The following is a 27,253-nucleotide window of genomic DNA, read 5'->3' as shown; positions in this document are numbered from 1 at the left end:
GGTTTAATTTACTTAAATATTTTGAATCAACAGAAAGAAGAAAAAAATTCAAACAAAATTCTTAGAAAAAAATTTTCCGAGAAAATAACTGTTTATAATTTCAGACGACAAAAATGGCTTTATGTACCATGCATTTTGTATATGGAATGAAAATTAAATTTTTTTATTTAATGCAATAAAAAGAAAGTTCTCAAAAAAAGAAAAAAGTCTGAAGCACAAAATAGAAAAAGGAAATTGCAACGAGGGGACGCTAATGTGTAACTGGCGGAATTTCTAAATAAATATTTCAGAAACACAATAGGATTAGACGAACAAGCAATAGTGATAACGGAAATTTTTTTAAGTTGGTTGAAACCATAGCAAAATTTTATCCCAATAATTGCTGAACATCTCCACAAAATTCAAACATCTCAAAAGAAGAACATTGCTTATTACTTAGGAAATCAAATTCAGAATGAAATTATAAGCATTATTTCAGAAGGAATTAAAAAAGCATTTATTACATACGATTAAATCGTCAAAATGTTACTCACTAATTCTGGATACTACACCTGATGTCAGTCATACCAAACAGTAATTCAATTTGTTTATAAGAACGAGTAAACCAATAAAGCACAAATTGAAGTTCAATCTGTCGACGACACTATTGGACAGGGTTGGTTTGAATTCATAAATGAATATTTAAAATCGTTCGAACTAAATTTATCAAGATTTACGAGGCCAATATTACGATAATAGTGCTAATATGACAGGAAAGCACAAAGGATTGCAACAAAAAATTATTGAAAATAATTTGAGGGCACTCTATATTCCCTGCTCTGCCATTCTCTAAATTTAGTTGTAAATAATGCAGCTAAAATTTCCTTTGAAACAGTTAATTTCTTAGGACTAGTGCACGAGCTTTACAACTACTTTTCTTCATCTGTTAAACTTCGGTCTAATTTGCAACAGTATATTGAAAATCTAACTTTAAAGCCACCCTCCACCACCAGATGGGAAAGTAGAATTCAAACTTTAAGACCGCTGAAAAACGATTTGAAGGGAATTTTGAGAGCGTTAATAAGTATTCAAGAAGATCAAACAAGAGACATGGAATCAAGAACTCAAGCAAAATTTTGATTCAGAAGGTTTTCTCATTTAAATTCATTTGTTCCATTAACATCTGACACGATAAATTTAGTAAATGTGGTAAATGAAATAATGCAAAGTTATAAATGCGATTTACAAGTCATGACTGACAATTTACAAAAACTTATATCAGAACTACATAATTATAGATCAGATGAAGCGTATGAAAATGCAATTGCCAATGCAGGTATCATTGCTGATGATTTGGGTGAGGATACTTATTTTCCACAAAGTTGAAACAGGTTTAAAAAGAAACTATTTCAAGATCAACAAACCAATCTACAATCCAAGACCAAAATTTAAGGCTGAAATTTACAATATAATATTAGACGCTGCTATTTCTTCAATTCTGAAAGATTCAGTCAATTAAGAGAACATTACAATTACTTTAAGGTAGCACACTATATACTAGAACAAGAATTAATGGATACTAAATGTTAATGAAAAGGATGGATTAAATTTGTTCAAAAAAATAAAATCTTTGCGATGTTTTAAAAAAGTGGACATGCCACCAATTGATATTTTAAATTATATTTATGAAAGCAATCTCACTAATACATTTCCAAATATTGCAATAGCTTTACGGATTTCTTTAACCCTGGCCGTTTTGGTGGCTACTGGAGAACGAAGTTTCTCATAACTTAAAATTAAAAAAAACTACATGCGATCTACCATGGCGCAGGAGAGATTATCGGACATGCCAATTATATCCATAGAGAGCAAAATTTTGGATAAATTAAATATAAAGGAATTGATATGCATGTTTGTAGCTGATAAAGCTAAAAGAATCAATATTTGAATATATTTTCTAATTTTTATATTTTACTTAAAAAATGTTTTATAATTGTTTCGTTTTTAAAATTTCTGAAATAAAAAAAAAAAGACAAAACGAGTTTTAATAATATAATTTTAAAGCTTTTCAGTTCAAAAGTCAAATTTTGAATACTATAAAAGAGTATTTCACATATAATTTGCAGCACTTTATAAGTGTGCAACAGAACCCCCATAAAGGGGTTCCAAATTTCAGTTTGAACAAGGGCGCCTAATACCCATGCTGCGGCCCTGAGTATTTTAATCATTTAAACATGATCTTATGAGTTTAGCAACTCTAGCTTAACATACTCCTCATTAACAGCTATCCCTGATGGCCAGTGTTTCTAGCATTGCTATCGGTATTGTTAAATAAAATATGCTTTTCAAGTAAACTAAGTGTTACTGAGCAAAAGCACAGCACCTATGATACAAAACTCTTAGCAAACTATTCGGCTGTAAAATATTTTCAATATAGTTTCCAAGGCAGGCATTTTACAAAATACATGGACCACAAACCCTTAACTTTTGCTTTTTCAGAAAGGACTGATTCAGGTTCCCCTCGGCAATTCTAACATCTTAACTATAGTATCACAATTCAGATATCAGACATGTTACTGGATCAGATAATATTCTAGCTGACACTTTACGCAGAATAAATGACTTTTCTATCTGATAAGTATGCTACAGAAACCCAGTTATTTGATTTACTTGCCAAGCCTAACACATCACTTGAAATTTAACTTTTGTAAATGTGTCCTAATTCAAAACTTTACTTTGATGTTAACACTAGAAAAATTTGACCATACATTCCACAAAAGTTATACTATTAAATCTTTAAAGACTTCCATTGTTTATACCATACAGGTATTACAGTCTCCTGTAATTTATTCGAGAATGATTTGTATGGCCATGGATGTTAAAAGAAATATCAAATTGGGCATGGTCCTGTATAGACTGTCAGAAGTCAAAAATTTATTGCCACACTCATTGCCCTTTACAATCATTTCCCATTATTTCTCAAAGATTCATCTCTTTCTCCTTGACACTGAGATACCTTATCTCTATCTGAGGAATACACATACATATAACCTTTACAGATTGTTTTTCTCATTGGCCTGAAACAATACCTATGCAGGATATTAACCCTCTGACTGCTCAATTTGTGGACCAAATTTTTTTTATTGTTTATTTTTATTTATTTATTTATTTATTCATATTTTAAATCTATATATATTGGAGAATTCAAAAATGCACTTTTTCTTTCAAGAAAATAATTTTTATATAGATTTTTATCATGAGAAACTAAGTTGCGGGCTCGGGGAAAGGCGCTTTGGAAGCAATGCTGAAGTGAAACAAGCCGTTCAACGCTTCTTCCATATGCAAAGCCCTGATTTTTTCTTGGAGGACTTTTTGAAGCTTATCAAGCGATATGACAAATGTCTCAATGTTCTTGGTACCTATGTGGAAAAATAAAGGTATGTCATATCTTTAACCTCTCATTCTATTTTTTGACTTTCATACACAACTCTGACCACAGTCGACAGGGAAACTTATTTTTCAACTTACCCTCGTATTTCAGATGTTATCACAAAAAAAAAAAAAAAAAAAAAAAAAAAAAAAATCTTTTTTTAAAACAAATTTCAGTCGAATTACAGTTAATTTCTATTTATTGCATAATATAAAAAAGTAAAATGTATCAAATTTAAGAAAATACCAAGTGCTGAGGAAAAAATTCCTTAGAAATGCAGTTTAGTATGAAAGAGTTCAAAACAGGGTTCAAGACAAAGTCCAACTTCACAATCTTTGCACCAGATTCAATAAATCTAATTAATAATTAAGTAATTTCATTAAATAATCAAGATAATCATTGAACGTTTTCTAGCAACCATTTCTGTACGAAAAATGTGAAGTTTGAGACGCTAATACCACATGCTTCAAATGCCGCAGTTTAGTGGACAACTAACGATATCTGTTGGCCAAAACATAAACTAAATGCCTAATACAGTGTATATATTATTTCAATGGTTAAATGGGGAAAAACGGGATGCGCTCCTCAATAAAGAAAGAAAAACATACGTCCGCGAAAATCGCGGGATGAGCAAATTTTGCTACATTACAGTTGGTTGTGGAAAACGCGGGATGATCAGACAGAGTGTTAAACGGTCACTCATATATTTGTTATACATTGGATTACAAGATTGGAGTCCTAAAAATTAAAACTGCAGACCAAAGATGTGCAGAGATTCAAGTCTCACTTAAATTCTTTACTGAATAAGATTTTAGGAATTTGCCAAATTTGAAGTTCTCCATATCACCAGTCTAGCAATGGATTGGTTGAATGGTTTCAGCAGACCTTCAAGCAAGCCTTTAAGTGTCATCATAACATGTGCTGGACAGAAACTTTACTGATTATCCTTCTTGACCTCCACTCATCTTTTAAAGAAGACCTTAGAAGTATTTGTTCTCAGATGTTCTACAGAAAAACTTCGTCTTTACCAGAAGAATTCTTACAGGGCCTCTAAGCACTGTTGCAGATGGATCCTGCAGTTTTCTTAAAACATTTGTGAAACACCATCTGTTCCTTCTAGCTTCTATTTCTGCACATATTAAACCTTTCTGTTTTGTGCACCTTTCCTTAGAGACTTGCTGTCCTGTTTTTGTGTGCAGTGACACAGTAAAAACACCCTACACACAACTGTATACAACAGTCGGTATTCTCCCAATAGGCATCACTGTTGTTTCAAAATTTCAGTTAGAATCTGTTGTTAGAATCACTGTTGTTTCAAAATTTCAACAGCTTTTCTTTATTATTTCGTATACTATACACAGTAATGTGTGGCAATTCCATACAATTCTGCTATAAACCTGCCTCCATCTTTAGCAGAATTTCCACTTTTTTCACTACCGTCGATGCAACGTGTTTACGTTTTCAGCGTTGCAAGCAATAAAATCACACGTGCATTTCTTATCTGTCATTGTATTAAAAAGGCGCTGAAATTAAAAATATTCTTATTTTATCCACAAAATATCTGGATTAAAAAAAAAAAAAAAAAAAAAGACTTCCCTAAACAATCTTGTGAAATAACGAAGCTCGGAAAGTACAACAACGTGCAGCATGAACATGAAAAAAAGTTGAGTCAATCATCTCCTTTTTTACCTCGATGCAGATTGGAGGGGGAAAAAACTCTTATCATGATGTCAATAATTATGTATTTCCATTATGACTCATTTTTATTCGGTAATTATGACGTTATTATCCAGTATTTTTTCTTCAATATTTCATACTCCATGTTGCAGTTTCCGGAACCTACAAACTAAATGTTTATATTTTGAGAGGCAACGCGGATTTCAGGAGTTGGTGGATTTTCGGTATTTGACTGTATAACGAATTTAAGAAAGATAAATTAAACACTGTTGTCACCTAAGATAACGGTTATTTCATTTGCCTCTTATTTCAACTGTTTGTAATATAAATGTGAAATTTATTTGAAAGTAAATTGATAATGACAATTCGAAGACAGCATTTTAAAAACTCTTCACAAATTCAACGGAAAAATTCTATGTGAAAGAAACAATAAGTATAAATATTGCTTTTATGTACAAAATAGTCTGAAAAGGAGGTGGCACCATCTAGTATAAAACTGAATAAATAACTAACAAAATTCGGTACATTGCCAGTTGGAACAATACCCAATGATCTCATCAGATTATCAAACGAACTGGTATACTTCCGGTGAAAAAGGATTCATTACTGGAACTGACCATTGAAGTTAGATTTCAATACTCAGCATGACATACCACCAACGACTCCAGTTCTTTCTAGTGACAGTTCATCAAGAACTCCAGTTATTCATAGTGACAATTCACCAGCAACACCAGTTACTGATAGTTACAGTTTAAACAAATCATTAAGCTCAATACCATCTTTGCCTCCGAAGAAAACTATTCAGCCTGGTAGAGTAGTGAGATTTAATCCCCACTACGTATGATGAGTGAGTACTTACAGTACTTAGATGGAGAGAATACTACAGTAGTTTAACTGTAACTGGACTTTTAAACACTTATTTACTGGTATTTTCTAACTGTTTACTTCATATAGTTAAAACTGTAGAGAAACCGTACATATGTAACTGTAACCCTATTTGTCTCTCAGTTAATAGTGAAATCTCACTTGTGCTCAACATCCTTGTAACTTTTTTTTTTTTCCATATAAAAGTTGTGAAAAAGAATACTGATTTACATTACCAAGAGAGCTGCTTCTCTTCCAGTATAATGAGCATATGTTATGATTCAGCACATTATAGTAGTGTACCCGAAATAGCACATACAGTCAAAAGTCGTTAATTCGGACACCCATAATCCGGAATGATCTATAATCTGGACCTCAAAGCTACAAACTTTCTGTGCATGCGTTGCGTTGACCATATCTACCGAGACCTTTACGGCTGCGAATATGCGTGTGCGCATGCGCGTAATACGTTTACACATGTGAGTTTAATGTATAACGGGCAGTATAAGCTAAGCTAAAATTATCTAATTCAGTTAATGTTACAGATTGAACTGTTCCTTAATCTTCAAATTGGATCCGGCTTATTATTTTTTGCAGACTGTTAGAGCAATTTTATAAAAGTAAGCTTGAACTTTCGATTATGTCAAATAAAATTTCCGATATATATTTACTAATAAGTAAAGGATCTACGAAGCGAAAGTATGTTTCAAAGTCCATTAAGCAAAAAGTGGAATTGCTGCAAAAAATGGATAAAGGCATATCCTTTGTTTCTCTAACCATTCTGAAATCTGTTTATCAATTTAACGCTGCTCTGCGGGGTAAGGAGGGATGCCGCGGCACGCAATGAATTGGAAGTTGATCTGTCAGCACTATCCTTATCTTCAGGGCATATGATTTTATTTTATTTGGCTTATAATTCCTTACTAAATGTAGTATTTCATCTCGATGTACTCCATCTTTGATATGATTTAAATCAAATTCCTCGTCATTATAATTCGCTTCTGATAGTGAAGAAAGCATGGAGGTAGGAAAGGGAGGAGGGGCCATTCCGTGCTAGAAGTGAAGCACTGCTTTGAAGCTTGGGTCACCAGACAGGGTGTTCTTTGTTTACATTCAGAAGCTTGCTTGACAAGATTCTGATAGTATTTCGACACACGACAGTTCCATAGAAATCCAAAAAGGGACACTCTCGCATGAAAGAAACATTCATAGTGTGATGGATAATAGCAATTTGTATAGTTTACTGACATTTACGCAAAAATCACATCTTGGTTATTTTTCGATAACTAACAACAGCGATTTTGATTATGAATTTGTTTTATAAAATTCTAAGCTGTTGCACTACAAAAATACAGATTTTAAGAAAATTGCTAAAAGAGATCTGCCAAAATTTATTTTCTAGAAGATTTGAAAAGTTTGAAACTTGATGGCTAAATGTAAATATAAAATTATGTATGTTAAAATATTTGTAATTAGGCACATAGGTCAGATTAAGTTTTTATTAAATAGAGTAACGCATGCAAGGGCTATCTGCCTAAAGAGAGAGATGCCATCGTGGAGGAATTTTGAAGAAAAACTGACCTTTGAGTGGGTATTAAAAATACTTTTAATTTTCAAATTATATTCATATATATTTTTTATGTAAAACTTTCGGGTGTATGCTAAATTAGTGTAAATTACTTTACATGAAAAATATAGTGAATGCACAGAAATTAAAGATTTGCACATGCCGGAAATGATAAATAGGAAATATGTATGGGTATTTATGCATGTGCTTGCAAAAAGCATGTATCTGCCTTTGACAAAATACTTAAATATTCATTAAATTATTTATAAATGTATTTGAAATGAAGAATTTATTCACTTATAAACAACTGTGAAAGTGCTGTGAAGAAATCTAATGATTAAATGTATCTAATTTATAATGATTATAAATGTTATCTAAATATACAATAACCTTAATATTGAATTGTAAACATAAATTGAAATCCTGTTGACAAATACGTTATAAAACTATTTAAGCAAGAATTGTTCGTATTGGAAAGCAATCTGTTAAAAGGTATTGTAAGGCAAATGCTATGAAATGCGCACTTAAGAACGTAATAAAGAGTTTTGGAATATGTTTTGTTGAAATGAAGGGGGGGGGGAAAAACTGATAAGTATAATTAAAAGAATTATTCTCTTTACATTTTATAATAACTCAGTTACAAGTTTTAAATAATACTTAAAAAAAAAAAAAAAAAAAAAAAAAAAACTTATTTTATTCCCTTTTAGAAATGTTCAGAGAAAGTCAAATACTATTTAATACCTATTTAATACCTAAATAATTCCTAATAATTCTCTAATTTAAAATGAGCCAAATAGAGCATTAATTATAAATTGACTTACATTTTTCGATTTAAAAGAAGCCAAAAAATCATGTCATATTTAAGAAAGTATTTTAGGAAGAAGCTCTATAAATAGAAAAGTAATAATGCATAATTTTAATATTAATAATACAATAAACTTTGATCTTAATTTTTGTACCTTTAACCGAATAAAATCGAATTACCTTAATTTTTTTTTCTAATGTAATTAATGAAAACTTGTGAAAATATTTCATTCAAATTAAACCATTCTGAGAAAACTGTCCTGTGAAAAGTATAGCATTTAATTCCGTTCAGAATGAAATGTTGTTTAAAAATATGTTGTTTTCACATACTTAGGACTCTGAAGTGTTGTAGAAAAAAATATATATATACATTTATATGTATATTTGCGACGTAATTATAAAATATTTACACCCGAACGCGTCAAATCCCTTAGAACTCAATGGTAAATGACCCAATATTTTGGTCATCACATAGGGATCGCCGGTGCTTCAGAGCAGGGTATGGAGAAACTTGTTTAGGGCAACTCCATCTTACTTCCTACCTCCATGGAAGAAAGTGACACAGAGGTTATTGAAGACGAACAAATTTCGATTGACAAATTAGTCGGTATTCTCGACACAGCAATTATAGGACTTGAACAGCGTAACTTTGTAACTGAACAAGAAATTATGTCTGTTTATAGAATTAAAGAGAAAGTATTATCACATAAAATGAACATTAAACAACTCACATTGAAAGAAATGTTTAATAAAGTAAACAAATAAATATTAAGCTTTTTTTTTTTTTTTTTTTTGTAAATTTTGATACCCTTTAGATCATAACGGTTTCATATTTTTAATTTTATAATTTCTGCATGCCATCTTACCAGATTTAAGCTGATGATCTATAATCCGGCGGAATCGCCGAAGTCCCAACAAGTCCGGATTAACGACTTTTGACTGTATTGATTGCTTTTTTATGTCTCCATCATTGACGGATGAACTCTTTAAACATGGAACAAAGGTGTAAAGAGATGAAGGAAACAACAGATTGAAAATTTTCCTCCAACCAAAATGACTGTTGGTAAGATTTTGGCTTTGCAAAAAAAGAACCTAAACTTCTGCTCTCAAAGATAGATGGGAAGTGCTTTGTTCAAGTGAAAGTTCTAAGAACGTATGACAGCAAAGCTTTGTTTGTTCATACACCTGCAAAAATTCTCCAAAAAGGTTAATGAGCTATTACGAATGCAAGGATTGTAATATAGGACTGCGTGTAGATCCTTTGAAATTTATCACACTACTCAAAAAGGCACTAACAGGTAAGTAAATACTGAAAACAATTAATGTGCAAAATAAAAATATTAAAAAAAATTATATATATGAAACATAAAAATATATAAAACATAGCACATACTACATATATACTCAAAAGAACCTTATTAAACAACACATTCATCTTTTTGTATTTTCATGTATTGCATGTAGTAGCATAAAACCCTCATGCTCTAGAGAGATGCTCATGAAAGAATGGGTTCAGCAGTATGCTCAAGTTTGCACCATTTGTTGCAAATGAGTTAACAAAGTTTTTGCATGGGATTTTGCAACTTCATTAAACAGAGATTTGATTGTATGTAATTAATTTCTCTAAACCTGTAATTTACTAATTAGTAGACTTAAATGTTGTTTTTGTTTAGCTTCTTTAATTTTTGTCTCTCTTTTATATATGAAATCTACATTCACACAAGTCTCTAAATTAGGGATGCCAAAATCATTTGAAGTGCATGCTATTTTCTATAAAAGTGCAATTCATGTAGGCTGCATGCTACATGTATATATTGCAACAGTATATAATTTTTTCCCTTTTTTTTAAAGATTTTATGCATACCTGGTTACTACTGCGTTCAAATGATGATAACTACCCAACAGTGAGTAAAAAATAAACATATTTCTATATACAGTTGACTTAATTTCTGAACACTAACTTGTATGATTGATACATCTGTAAATTTATCCTTTAAGTAAAAAGCATTAAATAAGTAATAATTAATCATACTTATTTTTTTTTTCACTGAGGTAGAACAAGCAACAAAAAATTAAGCCTCAAGCTGCAGGAATCTATGCAGCAGCTTTAAAAAGAAGTAGATTGGTGTTATAATAAGATAAGATATTTGTACCACAGTAATAAGAACAACACTATAATTACTTGTATAATTTTTTCCAGATCTTTTTTGGACAAGGTTCTGAAATTTTTTTAAGTATTCACATAATTTTCCTCTTCCTTAAGATGTACAAAAAGGAAGATCTTCTAAATTTTAAAATGGATTAATCCACATAACAATTACTTTCATCTTAGCAACTAATTCACTCATGGAATTTGGGTACATAAGCTCTAATTGCTGAAACAATAATAGTGAACAACTTCAAGAAAATGAAGATATTTAATGTTCTTGATGGATCTGATGACCATTGCTCAGGGGAAGACATACTGAATAGTGACTAAAACAATAATGGCTGAAATAATGCAAGCTGTAGCAAGTAACACACACCAGCTGCATTAAATCAGCAGAGGTTAACAAAACGAGTGGACAAGACTGATTATAGAAAGAAACAAAAATGATGATATCCTATTAGATAGCGTTATGTTCATATTATCATGTATTCTGATTGGAATGTTTGTTTTTCTTAATAATATTGTAATAGTTACTGATAGTTTATCTAAGAACATTTTACATTTTTTTTTTTTTTCTTATTGTAACTATGCCTACAAAAAATAAGTTATTTGCATAATTTTTTCCACTCAATTTTTGCACAATAAAGTTATTAAAAAAACAAGGAAAAGACTACAGTAAATACGATAATACAGACATGCATTGTTACGAGTCACAATTTTCTGCAGAGTTAAGAAATACAAATGCAACAACAAATAACATTAACAAGTGAAAATATTACATTACACCTTAATTGTCATTGGAATTTAACTAGCTTTGTCTTTTTTGCCTTTTTTTAACTCCTTGCGTGTTTTGCTCGTGTACTGGTGAGTGCTGCTTTCAGTACTTTACCAACTGTACGGGCAATCTCCTTTCTCTGGCGTTTTTACTACTTTGTCTATATCTTTTCTATTTTTAATATTGAATTATTCATAGAGATCGCAGTTGTTGTTTACTAAGTAAGTGGTAGTCTGCAAAGTCTATTTTCTCTATTCTGATTAGTTGAAAAGCATGAAATTGTTTCACATTTTTTTACACGCCTCAGCAGCAAACTTTTATTTTCCAGTGTTTAGCTTTTCACATGTATTTTACTCTTAATTTGATAGCTTTACTGTTGTACAAGTTGTTAAAACTGTTTTTACTGTCAAATAATGGCTGATTGAGAATATGCACCTAATTTCTTGTGATTCAGATTGTGATTTGAAATCAGAATCTGAAATATCTGTAAACAAGTCTGAGAGAAGTGAAAGTTTTCTAGATGATTTTGATACCATAACTCTGATAATAATACAGATAGCTTCAATCACACAAGGAAATTTTTTAAAATTAATTGTCCTCCCAATTGTTCTCCTACATTTTCTTTTACTAGAAATCCAAAAATTAACATGAACATCAATATCACTAATGGTAAATGTCAGTTTTTATGAAGTTTTGATTTATTTGATTTTTTTGGAAATAAAAGAGATATGCTGAGGAATGCAGGCAAAATAGCATACTTCGTAGGCATTCCAGAAGCAAAAATTGGGTAAAAACACAGAGAGATGAAATGCAAGTATTTTTGACTTTGATCATTCTTTCAGGTATTATAGAAAAGCCAGTAGTTTAACAGTATTAGAAAAAGAGGCATTCTGCATCACCTCCCCCCCCAAAGTAATATAATATCTTAATTTCCAATTAATTAATAAATAATTACATTTCTCAGATAATGACGAATTTGACATAAATTCTCATGAGTGTCAAAAAATTAGCAACATCTAGTCTGTACGAAAGCATCTGAAAACTCATTTCCATGAAGATATTACTCCTGAATGAGATGTTGCTATAGATGAGTCTTATGCTGTACAGAGAAAGACTCACTTGGAAACAGTATATTCCTCTAAAACAATGACAATTTGGAATAAAAATGTACATGCTTTTTGAATCAATCTTGATATGTATGCTCTGTGGTAATATATATGGAAAAAGGAACAGTGTGTGATAACAGTTACAAACATTTGAGCAAATCGTCATAAATTATAATGAGATTTATGAAACCACTTTTACACAAAGGATGCTGTCAGACAAATTACAACTTTTATTCATCACCTGCAATAGCAAATGCCCTGATTAGTTGCTACATGGGTATGTACGAACATTAAAAGTTCGAAGAAAAGAAGTTCCTAAAGTACTATTAAAAAAAAAAAAAAAAAAAAAGGGCAAATGCTTGCTTACCAGAGAAGAAAAGAGTACATTAAAAATGAATGGACAAAAAAGCAATCTCTCTTACATCATAATCCATAATTTAGAAAAGGTTTAAGTATCCACATCTAAAAATTAAATAAAATAAAAGTCAAAAGTGGTTACGAAGAATAATAACACAATGTTTGGTGTACATATGGATGAGAACAGGAAAAATTATCCTGTTATAGATGTTACAGAAAAGAGGGAAAGGAAGAATCTAAAAACATTTTTTTTTTTTTTTTTAACTTTTAGACATTTCTTTATAGAACCCTTTTGTGTTTTTTTTATAAAAAAAAGGTGGTAAAAATGTTGGTTTCAACCACACATATATATAAAAATAAATAAATAAATAAACCCTCTGCAAGAGAGAGCAATGTGTGTTCACTGAATAAAAATGACAATGGTAAAAGAATTAGAAAAGAGACTATTTTCGTCTGGACTGTGTCTCTCATCTTGTTTTAAGATATATTGCACTAAATCAGATATCCCCCCCAAAAAAGGGGGTATGTAAAAAGTAAATATAATTGAACACAACTGTATAGTAATTTTATTTTTCATATGGGTAGCTATAAATGTAACTTCCCTGCTAGGTGCTATGTAGGAAGAAAAGACAACTTCCATGAAAAATCTTAATATTTTATTTGCAGTAAAAAAGTTGTTCTAAATGCTTAGAAATATTACAAACATAATATAAACAAAACAAAAAAGCAATAAAAAAGTAACTTTTTGGGGAAAGGGGTTGAATTCGTGAAAAAAATTAAATTATAAAGTGTAAAGATGTAATCATTTATCATAAATCCTTTCAATATTTTTTATTTTTTCAACAAAGAGAATATTAGAACCCTATTATGAAACTTGGTTTATTTTTTTATGCTTTTATCTTCAAAATTCTATAGTCAAATCAGAAATCTTACTTATATAAAAATGCATAATTTTTTCTCATTAATGAATTTGAAAATAAATTTTATCTATGTCTGCAGTGCCATATCCTTTCACAAATATATAATTTTTGAGTGAAATCCACTACTGTTTCGGCCACCAGAGCTCTCTGCCTGTCTGTGAGAAATTATTTCACAATGCGCAGATTGTATGCGCAGCTCGCATTTTGTTCTTGCATTCTTAAAGCCGCTAATTGTAACTCTGTCATTTTACTTTGTGCTGTGTTGTGTTCGAAAGTTCAAACCGCCGAATAAAGGTTAATTTTACAGTCCACTCGCAGTGATGTATTCTTAGGTTTATTAATTTAAAGTTAAGATACCGCTTTGCTACGTTATTTGGTCCGTCGAGCCGGAGCTTTGAGAAAAACCCGCGCTTGTGAATAAGAATTCTACGTGTCCGTAATGGAGTTGATAATGCAATTTCGGTTTAGAATTCTCAAGAGTTACGCAATGGATACAGTGTACGAGGTGAGTGAAATAGTTAACGCATTTTAATTGCATTTGACATTTCGTTATTGCTATTATTTTTGTGATTAAAGTATTAGTAAAATCGAGAATTTAGAATATTTTCAAAATGTCAGATATAGAAAAAAAGCGAAAGAGAATTTTGAAAACACAGTTAACGAAATTCATCAAGAGAATAGATTGTGATAACTTAGATAATGCTGAAGCTGAATTAATCTTAGAAAAATGTAAAATCTTTAAGGAAGATTTTAAATCTCTATTTAGAGAAATTTATACAAATTATGATGATGATAAAATAGACACTTTCGTTGAGGAAGAACAGTCAATTTTAGATAAAATTGAGGAGGTTCACTTAAAAATTATTCGTAAGTTAAAGATTTACAACGTCATAAATGCAAATGGCGACAAACCTGTCGTACCTGAATCAATCTCTGAAAGTTTAAAGTTACCAAAATTATCTTTACCTACATTTAGCGGAAATTTAACTGAATGGATAACATTTAAAGATTTATTTAACACTAGTGTTCGCAACAATCCAAATCTTTCTGGAGCTAAAAAATTAGAATATTTAAAGGGTTCTTTGAAAAATGATGCTTATCGCATTATTCATTCAATTCCCATAGCTGATCAAAATTTCAGTATTGCTTGGAATTTACTAGAAGAGAGATTTTCTAATAAGAGTGAACAGATATTTGCTTTTATTAAAAGAATTCTTAACGTTTCACAAATACAAACAGAATCTGCATCATCGATATTAAGTTTAGTAGATAACGTAAACGAAATAACTCGTTCATTGGAAATATTAGATCAAAGGATAGATAATTTTAGTGATACTTTGTTGTATATTATTTTGAAAAAACTTGACGTTTCGACAAAGCTGTGGTGGGAGCGTCAATTAAAAAAAAGACAAAATACCAAAGTTGAATGACTTGATTGAATTTTTGAAGAATTACGCTAGAACATTACAGAACAGTAAACCTTTAATTAGTAAAATGCATAAATCAGATAAACCAGTGTATAATAGGGTTACTTCTCTGATTACTAATTCTACTTGCTTATTTTGTAAAGAACATCATTTTTTATACAGGTGTTCTAATTTTTTAAATTTACCAGTGCAAAAACGAATAGAGTTTTTTAAGACTAATAAACTTTGTTTTAATTGCTTGTCTAATGTCCATAAAGTTAACATGTGTAAGAGTGCAAATACCTGCAAGAATTGTTTTAAGCATCATCATAGTATTTTGCATTTAGAAAATAATTTCAAACCAAAAAGTGCATCTAGATTCCCTTCCCCGGAAGCACAAGTGTTTGTTCCGAAATCGCAAATTAAACCAGAAAACAACTTGAGAGAAGTTTCTCCAACTGTTTGTGCAAACAACTATGAAAATCAACATTTTGGAGCTCATGCTAATGGTAAACGTAGTCATGTACTTTTGCGTACTGCTTTAATTAAGGTTCAAAACTCAAAAAATGAATTCATAAATTGTAGATGTTTACTAGATTCAGGTAGTGAAAAATTATTCATTTGTCGGAAAACAGCTATCAATTTAGGATTGAGCATAAAGGATTCGAAGATATTAGTGTCATGCTTAGGTACTTTCAATACAACTACTACTGGAGAAGTTGAGTTGTTGTTTACACCTCATTTTAATACTAATTACAGAATTTCAACGTCCACTTACATAATAGACAAAATTACAGGAAACATTTCAAGTGTAACATTACCTTTGAATTTATATGAAAGTTTCGAAGATTTAACTTTAGCAGATCCTACATTTCATGAAAATGGAGAAATTGATATTTTACTTGGAGTTAATGTATTCGTTACTTTAATCAATGGCGAGGTAATTAAAATGGGCAAAAATCTTCCATTTGCATGTTGTTCTAAGTTAGGATGGGTAATTGCTGGAACTACACATTTTGAATTTCCAAACCATAAGCAGGTTTCAGTCAATACGCTAAACGTAAACACGGAGGAATTAGTTAAATCATTTTGGGATTTGGAACAAATTCCCACATCGAAACCTTTAGCTAAAGAGGAAAGATTGTGTGAAAACCATTTCGTGGAAAATCACGTTCATAGTGAAAATGGTCATTACTCAGTAAAACTGCCATTCAAGCCTAAAAGAAATGAGTTGGGTAATTCCAGACCATCAGCCTTTCGCAACTTTCTTAGTCTGGAACAAAAACTAATAAAAACTCCTAAAGTATATCAACAGAATAAAGACTTCATATCCGAATATTTATCACTTGGACACATGGAAGAATTATCCGATGATAATTTAGATAAAGTAAATTTTCATTATTATATACCTCATCATCACGTGCTAAAAGACTCCAGTCTTGCCACAAAACTACACGTCGTTTTCAATGCTAGTGCCAAAACTACATCAGGAATATCGCTTAATGACACGCTAATGAATGGTCCCAAGGTACAAGACGACTTATTTACTATTCTTTTGAGGTTTAGATGCTATCCCATAGCCATTACTAGCGACTTATTGAAAATGTATCAACAAGTTCAAATTCATTATGAAAATCGCGATTACCAAAAAATATTTTGGAGAGATGATCCATCGAAGCCGATTAAAACTTACAGGTTGTGCACAGTTACGTACGGCACTACTTCCGTTGCATACCTGGCTACTCGCGTACTCAAACAACTAACAATTGACGAAGGAGCTAAATTCCCAAAGGCAGCTGAAATAATATTACACAATTGTTATATTGATGATGTCCTATTTGGTTCAGACACAGTAGAGGACGCAGTAGAGTTAATTTCACAACTGAGTGAACTTTTACAAAAAGGTGGTTTTCAATTGCATAAATGGTGTACAAATGATCGCTCGATTTTGGAAACTGCTTTGAGTGCTCGGAACTCAAATTCTTCATGTACAGTAGTTGATACTAAATCAATACAATTATTGGGTTTGGAGTGGTATCCAACGCAAGACGAGTTTACTTGTCACTTAGGAAATCTCGAAAACAGAGAGTGTTATACTAAAAGAATAATTTTATCTTCTATTTCGAAAATCTTTGATCCACTTGGTTGGTTAGCATCTTTTATAGTTGCAGCAAAAATCTTGCTTCAAGACATATGGAAGTTACAAATTTCGTGGGATGATCCCTTGCCAGATGAAATCAATCAAAGATGGAAAATCTATTGTGAAGATATCGCAAATCTTGAATCCATTCATATTCCTAGGAGAGTATTATTGCCCAAATCTACAAATGTAGAATTTCATTGTTTCTGTGACGCATCAGAGAAAGTTTACACCACAGTGATTTATTTAAAGTCTTCAAATCATTCTTCAGTTTCGGTGCAGCCACTAACATCAAAAACTCGCATAGCTCCCCTGAAAGTAATTTCTATTCCTCGTTTAGAACTCTGCTCTGCAGTTCTATTAGTGCATTTGGTTCAAGCTGTGCAGAATTCATTGCAAATTCATGTTGACGATATTTATGCATGGAGTGATTCAATGATAGTTTTGTCCTGGATACAATCAGAACCAACACGCTGGCAAACGTTCGTAGCCAACCGCGTTTCAGAAATTCAATCACTCTTACCTTCATCGCATTGGAATCACATAAAAGGAAAGGAGAATCCAGCTGATTGCACATCAAGAAGTCTTTTGCCTTCAGAGCTTTCTACTCATGACTTGTGGTGGACAGGTCCTCAGTGGCTTAATTCAAATAATATTCCGTTCTCTATCAACTTACCATTTTCAGAAGAGTCTTTAAGGGAACAATGGAAAAATATTTCTTGTTCAATTGGAACAGTCGCTTTGCAAATTCCAGTCTTTAATGAAGTTTCATCATTCTTGAAACATAAGAGAATCATCGCATGGTGTTTTCAGTTTGAGAATAATTCAGCTAAATCTACCGCAACAAGGATTAAGGGTTACCTTAAAACCGAAGAATTGCAATACGCTAGAAATGCAATTGTTAGAGTAGTTCAAATGGACGAGTTTTTTTATGAATATAATCTTCTGAAAAAGAATCAACCGTTAAACTCAAATCCTTTCTTTGAACCCCTTTATCGATAAGAATGGACTTATACGCGTTGGAGGAAGATTAAGACAATCCAACATCGCGTAGGACAGAAAATATCCTATTTTGTTGCCCAAGAAACATCACATAACACAGATTATAGTGAATCATTTTCATGAATCCCATCTTCATGCTGGCCCCCTGCTATTGCTATCAGTAATTAGAAGAGAATATTGGATAATCCACGCTAGTTCAGTTGTAAGACAACAGATTTGGAAATGTGTGAAATGTCATCATGTACGAGCTAAAACATCTACCCAGATAATGTCTGATTTACCATCGTCTAGAGTCGTTCCGTCAAAGGTTTTCTCCAAAGTTGGAATTGACTACGCCAGGCCATTTCAAGTGAAGCCCAGGCAAGGTCGAGGAGTAAAACCAATGAAATGCTACATTTGTGTATTCGTGTGTTTTACTACAAGAGCTATACATATTGAATTAGTAGGTAATCTTACATCAGAATCATTTATTGCCGCTTTGAAGCACTTTGTATCTCGAAGAGGAAAACCAATGGAAGTTTTCCTAGCTCAGACAATATTGTGCGTATCGTGAAGATCAAAACTGCTACCGGAGGTTTCAAAAAGCCAATTCACAAACTTAGTGTTTTGCCTATCAATGGTTAAGTGTTTTTCCCTAAAGCATTATAACATTGTACTTTGCTTTAACTATAAGTTCCTGAATTATATCAAGGCTTCTGTGCATCTGTTTTGAGAACAATTTAGTTTCATTGCATAATTTCATATTATGTTTTCTTGTGAATATTTTAATGATACATTTTTGCATAATTTAATATTGTTATGATAATTTCATTTTGTAAAAGCTATTTAGTTTGAAACGATGTTTCAACGCCAGGCGGAATGTTTCGGCTACCAGAGCTCTCTGCCTGTCTGTGAGAAATTATTTCACAATGCGCAGATTGTATGCGCAGCTCGCATTTTGTTTTTGCATTCTAAAAGCCGCTAATTGTAACTTTGTCATTTTACTTTGTGCTGTGTTGTGTTCGAAAGTTCAAACCGCCGAATAAAGGTTAATTTTACAGTCCACTCGCAGTGATGTATTCTTAGGTTTATTAATTTAAAGTTAAGATACCGCTTCACTACAACTACTGTGCAAAACTGTGAAATAAAATTAAATAAATAATAAAAACATTAATATTAAACACTGTACCTTCATATATATAATATCACAGAAACTAATAATTTTATTTTTTATCAAATTATAAATTATAAAATTTAATACCTAGTACCAAGTCTTCGTGTTCGCAAACCTGCAAAAACTGCTCGAATTAGTTTACCAAATGAGGCAGCATTCAAAGGCTCCATTTTTTGCTCATTACAGTGTTTTAAATAATGACTATACATGGTACTTCTAGGAACACTCATTCCATCGGCCATTTCATAATTATCGATAAGCCACTGCATCTGTAAAAAATGCTTTTGCTTTAAACAAGAATACAAGGCAAGAACTTATTATATATAAAAAAGAAAGAGTAGAAGCATAATTTACAATCTTCTTTTGTATAAATTCATTCAAGTTCAAACTTACTAATCTAACATAATTTTTGTAACTATGCCACTCAAATAGGATAATCTAGCCACATAGTGTGTATTGGCTATGCTGAGGGTAAAAATTTAAAGAAACTTCAGTTTTGAATCTCCAACGAATTAGTATTATAACTATAACTGTTCTCAATAACTTTCAAATTTAGTTTTTGCCACACTAAGAAAACTTGCTATACAATACTTACATACTAAACTAACATTCTCTTCAGCAATCAATTGTATTACAGAATTAGTCAAGTCCAAATAAATTCCTTTTTTAATTACATGAAAAGAGTATATAATATAGGAGTGTTAGTGAGTGCATCTGAAATATTTGCAGTCACTGACACTGAAATACATTTATAATAAAATAGCAGTCCAAATATAATAAGTTAAAAGTTAAACATTAATTAACATTAATTTTGAATGCATAAAAACATATATTTACAAAAACGTACAACACATTCCATCTAAATAGCAAACAAAATCAAATCAGAAATGAAATTCACTGATTTTTCAATGTAATGTATAAACTTTTAAACCCATGATTTTTTCTACCATATATTGAGATAAAATTATTTTATGAATGAATTTTACTGTTTTGAAAAGTATCACAAATAAATTCTGGAATGGAAATTATTATTTACAAAATGGCAATGAGTGAGCAGTTATAACTATTCTATTAAATAATATATAGCTGCCGAACAATCCCCTCTGTAATATTAAGACAGTTGCTAAACTTTGAAAGGTAAAAAACAGTATTTAAGAAGTCAACAGACTTTTCATGAAATACTTTTAATTAATTTAATATAAGCATACATAATAACCATTACATGTAATTTCTGATTAAAATAGAAGATAAAAAAAGAGACATTTGGAAAAATTTTTAAAAATACATAACAGGAAAAAAAAACTAATAAAAAATTAGCACAAAACTAAATTCTGCAATTTGTGAGTCAAATGAAGAAACATCTCTGCATAATTTTAGTTGTTTTGACTCCAAAATTTTAATCTGTGCTTCTACTTTCCTTTTGTCTGATACCTTTTTTAAAAAAAATCTTTACAATCACAGAGCTTTTTGTCTTCGAGAGCATGATGAAACGCACCATGAGGAGATCTGGCACATCATAACACAACAGGAGTTATATTAATATTCATCACACCTCTATTTACTTTCATGCATCATAAAGAATTTTTACATTGTTAAAGAATTTTCCTGAAGGTTTTCCACCAACATATCATTATTACCTGAGAAATCACTTCCTACTGTAACATTGCTAAGTGATAAAATTAGAACCCGTTCAACAACACTCCAAAGTTATTCAAAATTTGAATTATTAATCAAGTCTTTATAAAAGTGATCATGTTGCACTGCTGCATAGTTAACAAAAGTGTCTTTCTAAACACCTTTACTTCTGAATAACAATTTCTTAAACTAACTGCCCTTTTGATTTCTCTGCAACTGCAGAATTTATCTATTCTCTTTCATACAATATACATAGTAACCTCTCCGTCCTATTCTCAAATAAAATTCCATTATATATAATAAGCTTAGGATCTAATGAAGAAATATATTTGACCAAGCTATATTTAAATGGGTTTCTTTCAACTATTTTTGCTGCAAGATTAACCAAAAAGGTTTGAGTTTTGAATTCTTTTTTCTTTAGATCAAACACTCCACATTTAAATAAACTTGCAACAGCAGCAATATTTTTTTAATTTCTAATGGCAAGGCAAAATACAACAAGAAGTTCAAAGATAGAACATAACAGAATTGAACAAATGTCACTGCCTAAGACAGTCTCTGGCATGGCAATATTGGGTGGTCTCAGAGTAATAAACAAGAAGTGCTCCACAGCGATGAAGGTGGGTTCTGTTCATGAGTTCCATAAGATCACAGAGTGGGCAAAATGGTTGAGCAAATATACCAATTCAATAAAGATGTTCGCTCAGGCAATCATGTCATGCAAGTAGTCAGAAAAGGGCCACAGCATTACGTCTTGGATATTCTGGAGAGAATGCAAGATCTTTGGCCTTCCAACATTTCAGCTGAATGCTATCCAACAATTTTAACTAATGTCTTTGTTTTATAGACTGTTTTTTGTTTAGTTTTATTGAGTGATATGACATATTTGAGTTTGTCTATTGTATAGTGATGTACTTTTTTGTGCGAGGAAATATGCCTGTTCATTTCCATAGATTTCACCATGTCCAGGGATCACTGTATTCCAATTTTCTTATTTTTCTGCAACAGGCTTCAGATTAATTCTTGGCACTCAAGAACTTCTCTTGATATACAGGTTTCTGAGGCTTGAATTGCTGCTAAATCTGAAAGCAGGACAGCATTCTCAAATTTATAATGTAATGTTAAAAATTGTTTCAGGGCAATTCTAAGAGCCTCCACCCCAGCACATGCATAGAGGTTTTGCCCAGCACATAGACGAGAAAAGCGCTAAAATACACCTCTGAAGCTACAGTCATTAAATACATAATCACTATATGACTCATCAGTATAAACAAGCACACAGTTATGATTTGGGTATATACTATTAATGCTTTCCAGGGAAAGGCATTTCAAGTCCTCTACAGATAATTCATTCTTGGTGATTGAATCAGTCAAGTTAAAGTTTGTCTCGATTTAGAATACAGAAAGGGCTTTGTTGGCAGCACAATTTCTTGTATTCGATCGATTAGACCACAATCCTCCCTAACTTAATTAACCTTTTGATGCCACAGTGGGTCTTGAGATTTCTAGTTGTGTCCCAATAATTAATTCAGAAAGGATCTCCAATGCAAAGCAACTTTTCATATAAGATAATGATTTTCTCTTCAATAATAATTCTTCAAGAGTAAATTTTTCGTTAGCAGTATAACAGCTTCAATGGGGGTAGATTTAACACCTCCCATAACAAATCTCATTGCTTGATTTAAAAAATTTTTTGAATTGTTAAAATTGAGAGCTTTCTCACTTGCTCTTATGAGTGGTTGACAGCAATATATGATCAATGTCTTATGAGCAATATTCAGAGTTGTTATAGCACTTCCCCACACAGAGTCAACCAAGCGTCTCAATATAGTCAACCTTATAAGAGGATAGGAGCGTTCTATAACTGACCCTGCTCTAATTTTTCCAATATCTTTGTGGGCGAGATAAACATCCGTGAAACACGCCAAAAGTATAGACCATTTCACCCACAAATGTTGCCTAGGGTACACAACATGAAGGTAGGCCTATGTTGTGTAGCAATATCAACATCTATATCTGCAACATTAAACAATAAATGGTTTGATCCAGAATATCTATTTTTATCAATTTTTCAGAAGTTTTTGCCTCTTCCAGAAAATTTCTTTTGACAAATTTTTAGAGAAGCTGATTTAGCATGTAATTAACTGTATTCAACTATGTAAAGTTGTATACAGAAAGGGGCGAATAGGATCAGCTGTATGAAATGATTTTAGAATGGATGTACAACTGCCACAACAGATATTTAAAGAAAAAAAAAAAAAAAGTTGCCAAAAGAAGCTTATCTGTAACAGCTTCTCTTTGCTTTCAACTGACACAGTCCTTTGCAGTTTCGATGATTCTATATATTTCTTCACATAAAAAATATCAATCTCTCTCAGAAACAGGTGTGTTTTCATACCATCTTCACAAAATTTTAGTGAAAAGTTATAAAATTAGTGATGGCAATACAATCTGCTCGCCAAGCAGGACTATCATTAAATACTCTAATGCTAGTCTTTAAATTTTCTTTTAACTCTCTGAGGAATTAAGATTGACATTTGGCACATCCAAAGATAATTGGAGCAATTTCTTTTTACCTGGTTCTAATGTTTTCTCTAACAGAAGAGTAGCATCATTATATGCATTAGAAGAAACATATGAACAAGAAAATTTCTCAGAAGGACATCAGCAGTAGCATGCCCCCAAAAAATTAACACAAGGCATCTTCTGCTCACTTCATCCATCACATTGTCCCAAAATCTAACAAAAAGGTCCATTCTATTTAACGGTCTCTCTGGACAATTTTTTAAAGATTCATCAAAACATGATATGAATTGGTGTTCTTAAGATTAGAAATTAGCTAAACCAAATGGCACTAAATATGACATTTTTGTACATCCCAGGGTCATAGCTTCAGCTTTATTGCTGTCATCATATATTTTCTCTAACAGAAGAGTAGCATCATTATATGCATTAGAAGAAACATATAAACAAACAAGTTTCAGAGTCCATGGTAATTCTGCAGCTAAAACTTTAGTTATGAAGGCGTTTAAATATGATGATTCAGCAACAGGCGGCAGAGATTGCTGTGTTTCAAAACTATTTTTATCAGCACATTTTTTTTTTTTAAATTTTTTAAGATCATCTTCATAGAAATGATTTTCTTATGTTTATGTGGCTTATGATTGCTTTCCTTCCCCTGTTATTAAGAATCATGTTTTTTGGCAAAACGTGCATCCTGCCATGTTAGGAGCTCCTTCAATAAGTTGCAATCATGGACTCCACTGAGGACTGAGATAAGAATCTGTCTAATATGGATTAAAAAATGTGTTTTTAGCAGCTAAAGGAGAGAAAGAAATCTCGAAATATATATTAGTATAATCTGTAAATAATAAGTTTATTATTATTTATAATAACATAAAAATTTGTAATTTAATATATATTAAACAATAACCAATTTTGCATTTACCAAACAAAGTATCATATTTTCTTGCGCAATTCCAAAGTCTGATAATCACGATTTATCCACTGCACCAACGGATGTTGAAACAGCTCAATTTAATTTTTTTAATAATGTGCAATAATATAAAAAGACATCTTTTAAATTTAAAAATGAATTAAACGTATTATCATTCTAAGAAGCAAATATGACAGATTTGATTTATTTAAATTCGCAAAGGACTCAAGGGCTATCTGCCTTAGGGAAGGGATGCCTTCATGGAGGCCTTTCAATGGGAATCTGGCTCGTATACACGTTACATATGGGGGAAACCATGAAAAGGCCCATGCAGCCCGTTTACCATCATTCATAAATAAGATAGAATGTTAAGTAAACATACATTAAAAAATATTTAATAATGTGTAAAACATAGTTTCACTTAACAGATTTTTTAATTCAAGACGCCAACAAACTCTTTATAACCAAAAGGCAGAATTTTCTTTCATTCGAACATTCACAAACTTCTTGTTCTTCACAAGAAGACGGGAGTCAGGCTTTCTGGATATTGGATGTTACTAGAAACCATGCTCAAAACTTGTTTTGCCTTTCTGATTGTCACTATAAAAACTAACTCTCCACCAGCTGCCAGAATGATGCTCATGCAATACAGAATTGGCCAAGTAAGTGATTCTCTTCCAGTGTTTACACAAAAATCATTTTGTTGGAAACTGCCATATGAAATTCCTTGACTTTCCAGATTTTGACTAAAATATTAAAATTCCTTGACTTTTCCCAGTTTTCCAGGTAGCGTGGCAACCCTGCTGCATTTTCTGATGAATTCACTTTAATATTTAGTTTATAAATTATATGCTTAATTTCCAAGCACTATAATTTCACTAAAATTTTAATTAATGTTTTTGTCGGTTTTAAAACTTCTTGTATTCTTTTAATAATTTGCAATATTTTTAAATTTTAGAATAAAATACTAAATTTATTGTAAATAAGTTATTTCAAAGATCTTACTTTCAAGATAAAATTTAGTAGCTAGGAAATTCAAATTTTTATTAACATATTACTTATTTTCAAGTTCTAAGCACAAGTCTTTGAAAATCTACAAATGCATGTTAACAATTTCAAATATGCCACAGTATACTTTATCAAGATTCCAGATGAAAATATTTAAGTCTATAAAAATGCCCTCAGCATTTCCCTTTGAAAGTAAATCTAAACAAGGACTGAATTTTACTACTCATGAAAATTCCAGTTGGCAGGTATCCACTATAAAATTTATTAGTTATGACTGTAAATCTGACTACTTTTCTCTAGTTTACAGTACAACCATAGACTTAGGTTACCAGACAAGATTAAGGTCTCTAGATTATGTCAGATAACAACCATGAAGGAGCAAAGTTATGAAATACGAACAGCTTTATTTATTTCTGTTTTCAGTTTGTGTATAAGATTTTTATGAGATGGTTATGGTTCTTTCAGTTTTTGATTATGCCATATGAATGCAAGTGAAGCAAGATGAAGATTTTTTGTTAGAAAGTAAATCCAAGAAATGTATGGTGACTGGAGTAATACAGTGAAATGAGCTGGTTGCTCAAGCATAATGCTGTAAATTACAATTGTATGTAAAGTATGGAAAAAATGCAAAATTCACAGAAAAAGAAAATTTACAAAGATAAAACCAAGGTATAAATAGCTCAATTATTGTCAATAGCATAAATAGCTCAATAAAATTGTCAACAGATAGCTCAATTATTATGTGAAATAATGTCAAATCCACATGACAAAAACTATGAGAAATGGTTTCTGATTTAATATGAATATATAAAGTAATGTATATTTATAAAAGAATATAAAATATTTATAAAAGAGTGTAATAACTTTTTTTATGAATTTCATGTGATTAAGTATAGTCTTTATCTTAATCTGGTGTATACAAACCTAATTCACATCACTAACTAATATGGCTCTGATACTGAATTGATACATGTTCTGTTACAAGTGAAAAAATTTAATGGACAGCAGGACCAAAAATGTTAGCTGAAGTAAATGACCGCTAATTTGTCAAAATGAAGCATAAACAATGGCACTTAGAGAGTTATCTACCGCTTAGAAAGTTTTCACTGGTTATCTACTGCTTAGAAAGTTTTTAGTTTTCACTGAGATCTTTCCTTGAAAAATTGGCTTTTATTTAAGCTTCATATGATTCAGTCTGTTTCTCTTTACATCTGTTCCATATCTGGATGACAGTGGTTAGATTTTGCTCAACATAAGCAGCAATTTTACAGCATGATTATCTGCAGTGATTATGATACATTATTACTCTTCTGCAATCAAATTCAGACAGACATTGCAGTGAATTTTAGCATTTCTTCTGAAAGCATGTTCTGCAGCTCTAGTCAAACAAATAAGCAAGCAGGAAACACATGAAAAATCTAGCTTTTTTTCCTCTTTTAACTTATTCCAGATGGAATTACACATGCAATTACTAGCATTTGTGCTGCATTGTTAATCATTTAATATCCACCCATGCTCAACCTATTACATAAATTTTACATCAGTTGGCAGCTTCTTTCATGTGGATGACTAAATGTGCACTTTAAGGTAGAATATAATTATTTCTCATTGAAGGATGTCATTCTAACAAATTAGAATTTTAGGTATCTAAAATACATTCAAAGAAAAAAGTACACCAAAAAGGGAGAAAAGAGTAGTACAAAAAATAGTTTAGTAAATAATACAAGATATGATCAAAAACACATGGTAGAAATGAACACCAGATGAGTATGGAATATCATTAGAAAAATCTCAGAAAGAGATATTAATTACAGCTGATGTTTGTTAATAACGACCATTTCATCC

The 27,253-nt window shown here is 31.3% G+C and overlaps 1 protein-coding gene across 1 annotated transcript in view; it reads right to left on the bottom strand.

Moving 5' to 3' along the window:
* The window catches only part of LOC118185271 (DNA-binding protein RFX2-like), a 178,574-nt gene that overhangs the window by 61,093 nt on the left and 90,228 nt on the right, over positions 1 to 27,253 (bottom strand). Inside the window, exon 7 of the mRNA XM_085825280.1 lies at positions 19,417 to 19,598. Coding sequence (XP_085681406.1) covers positions 19,417 to 19,598 — 182 coding nt within the window. The remainder of the gene's footprint in view (positions 1 to 19,416; positions 19,599 to 27,253) is intronic.

The sequence above is a fragment of the Stegodyphus dumicola genome, chromosome 10, assembly GCF_044657685.1.
Source record: "Stegodyphus dumicola isolate Sdum_Otavi_A_Nest chromosome 10, ASM4465768v1".
Lineage (NCBI taxonomy): Eukaryota > Metazoa > Arthropoda > Arachnida > Araneae > Eresidae > Stegodyphus > Stegodyphus dumicola.
The sequence above is the reverse complement of the archived record's forward strand: the minus strand, read 5'-3'. Positions and strand labels throughout refer to the sequence as shown.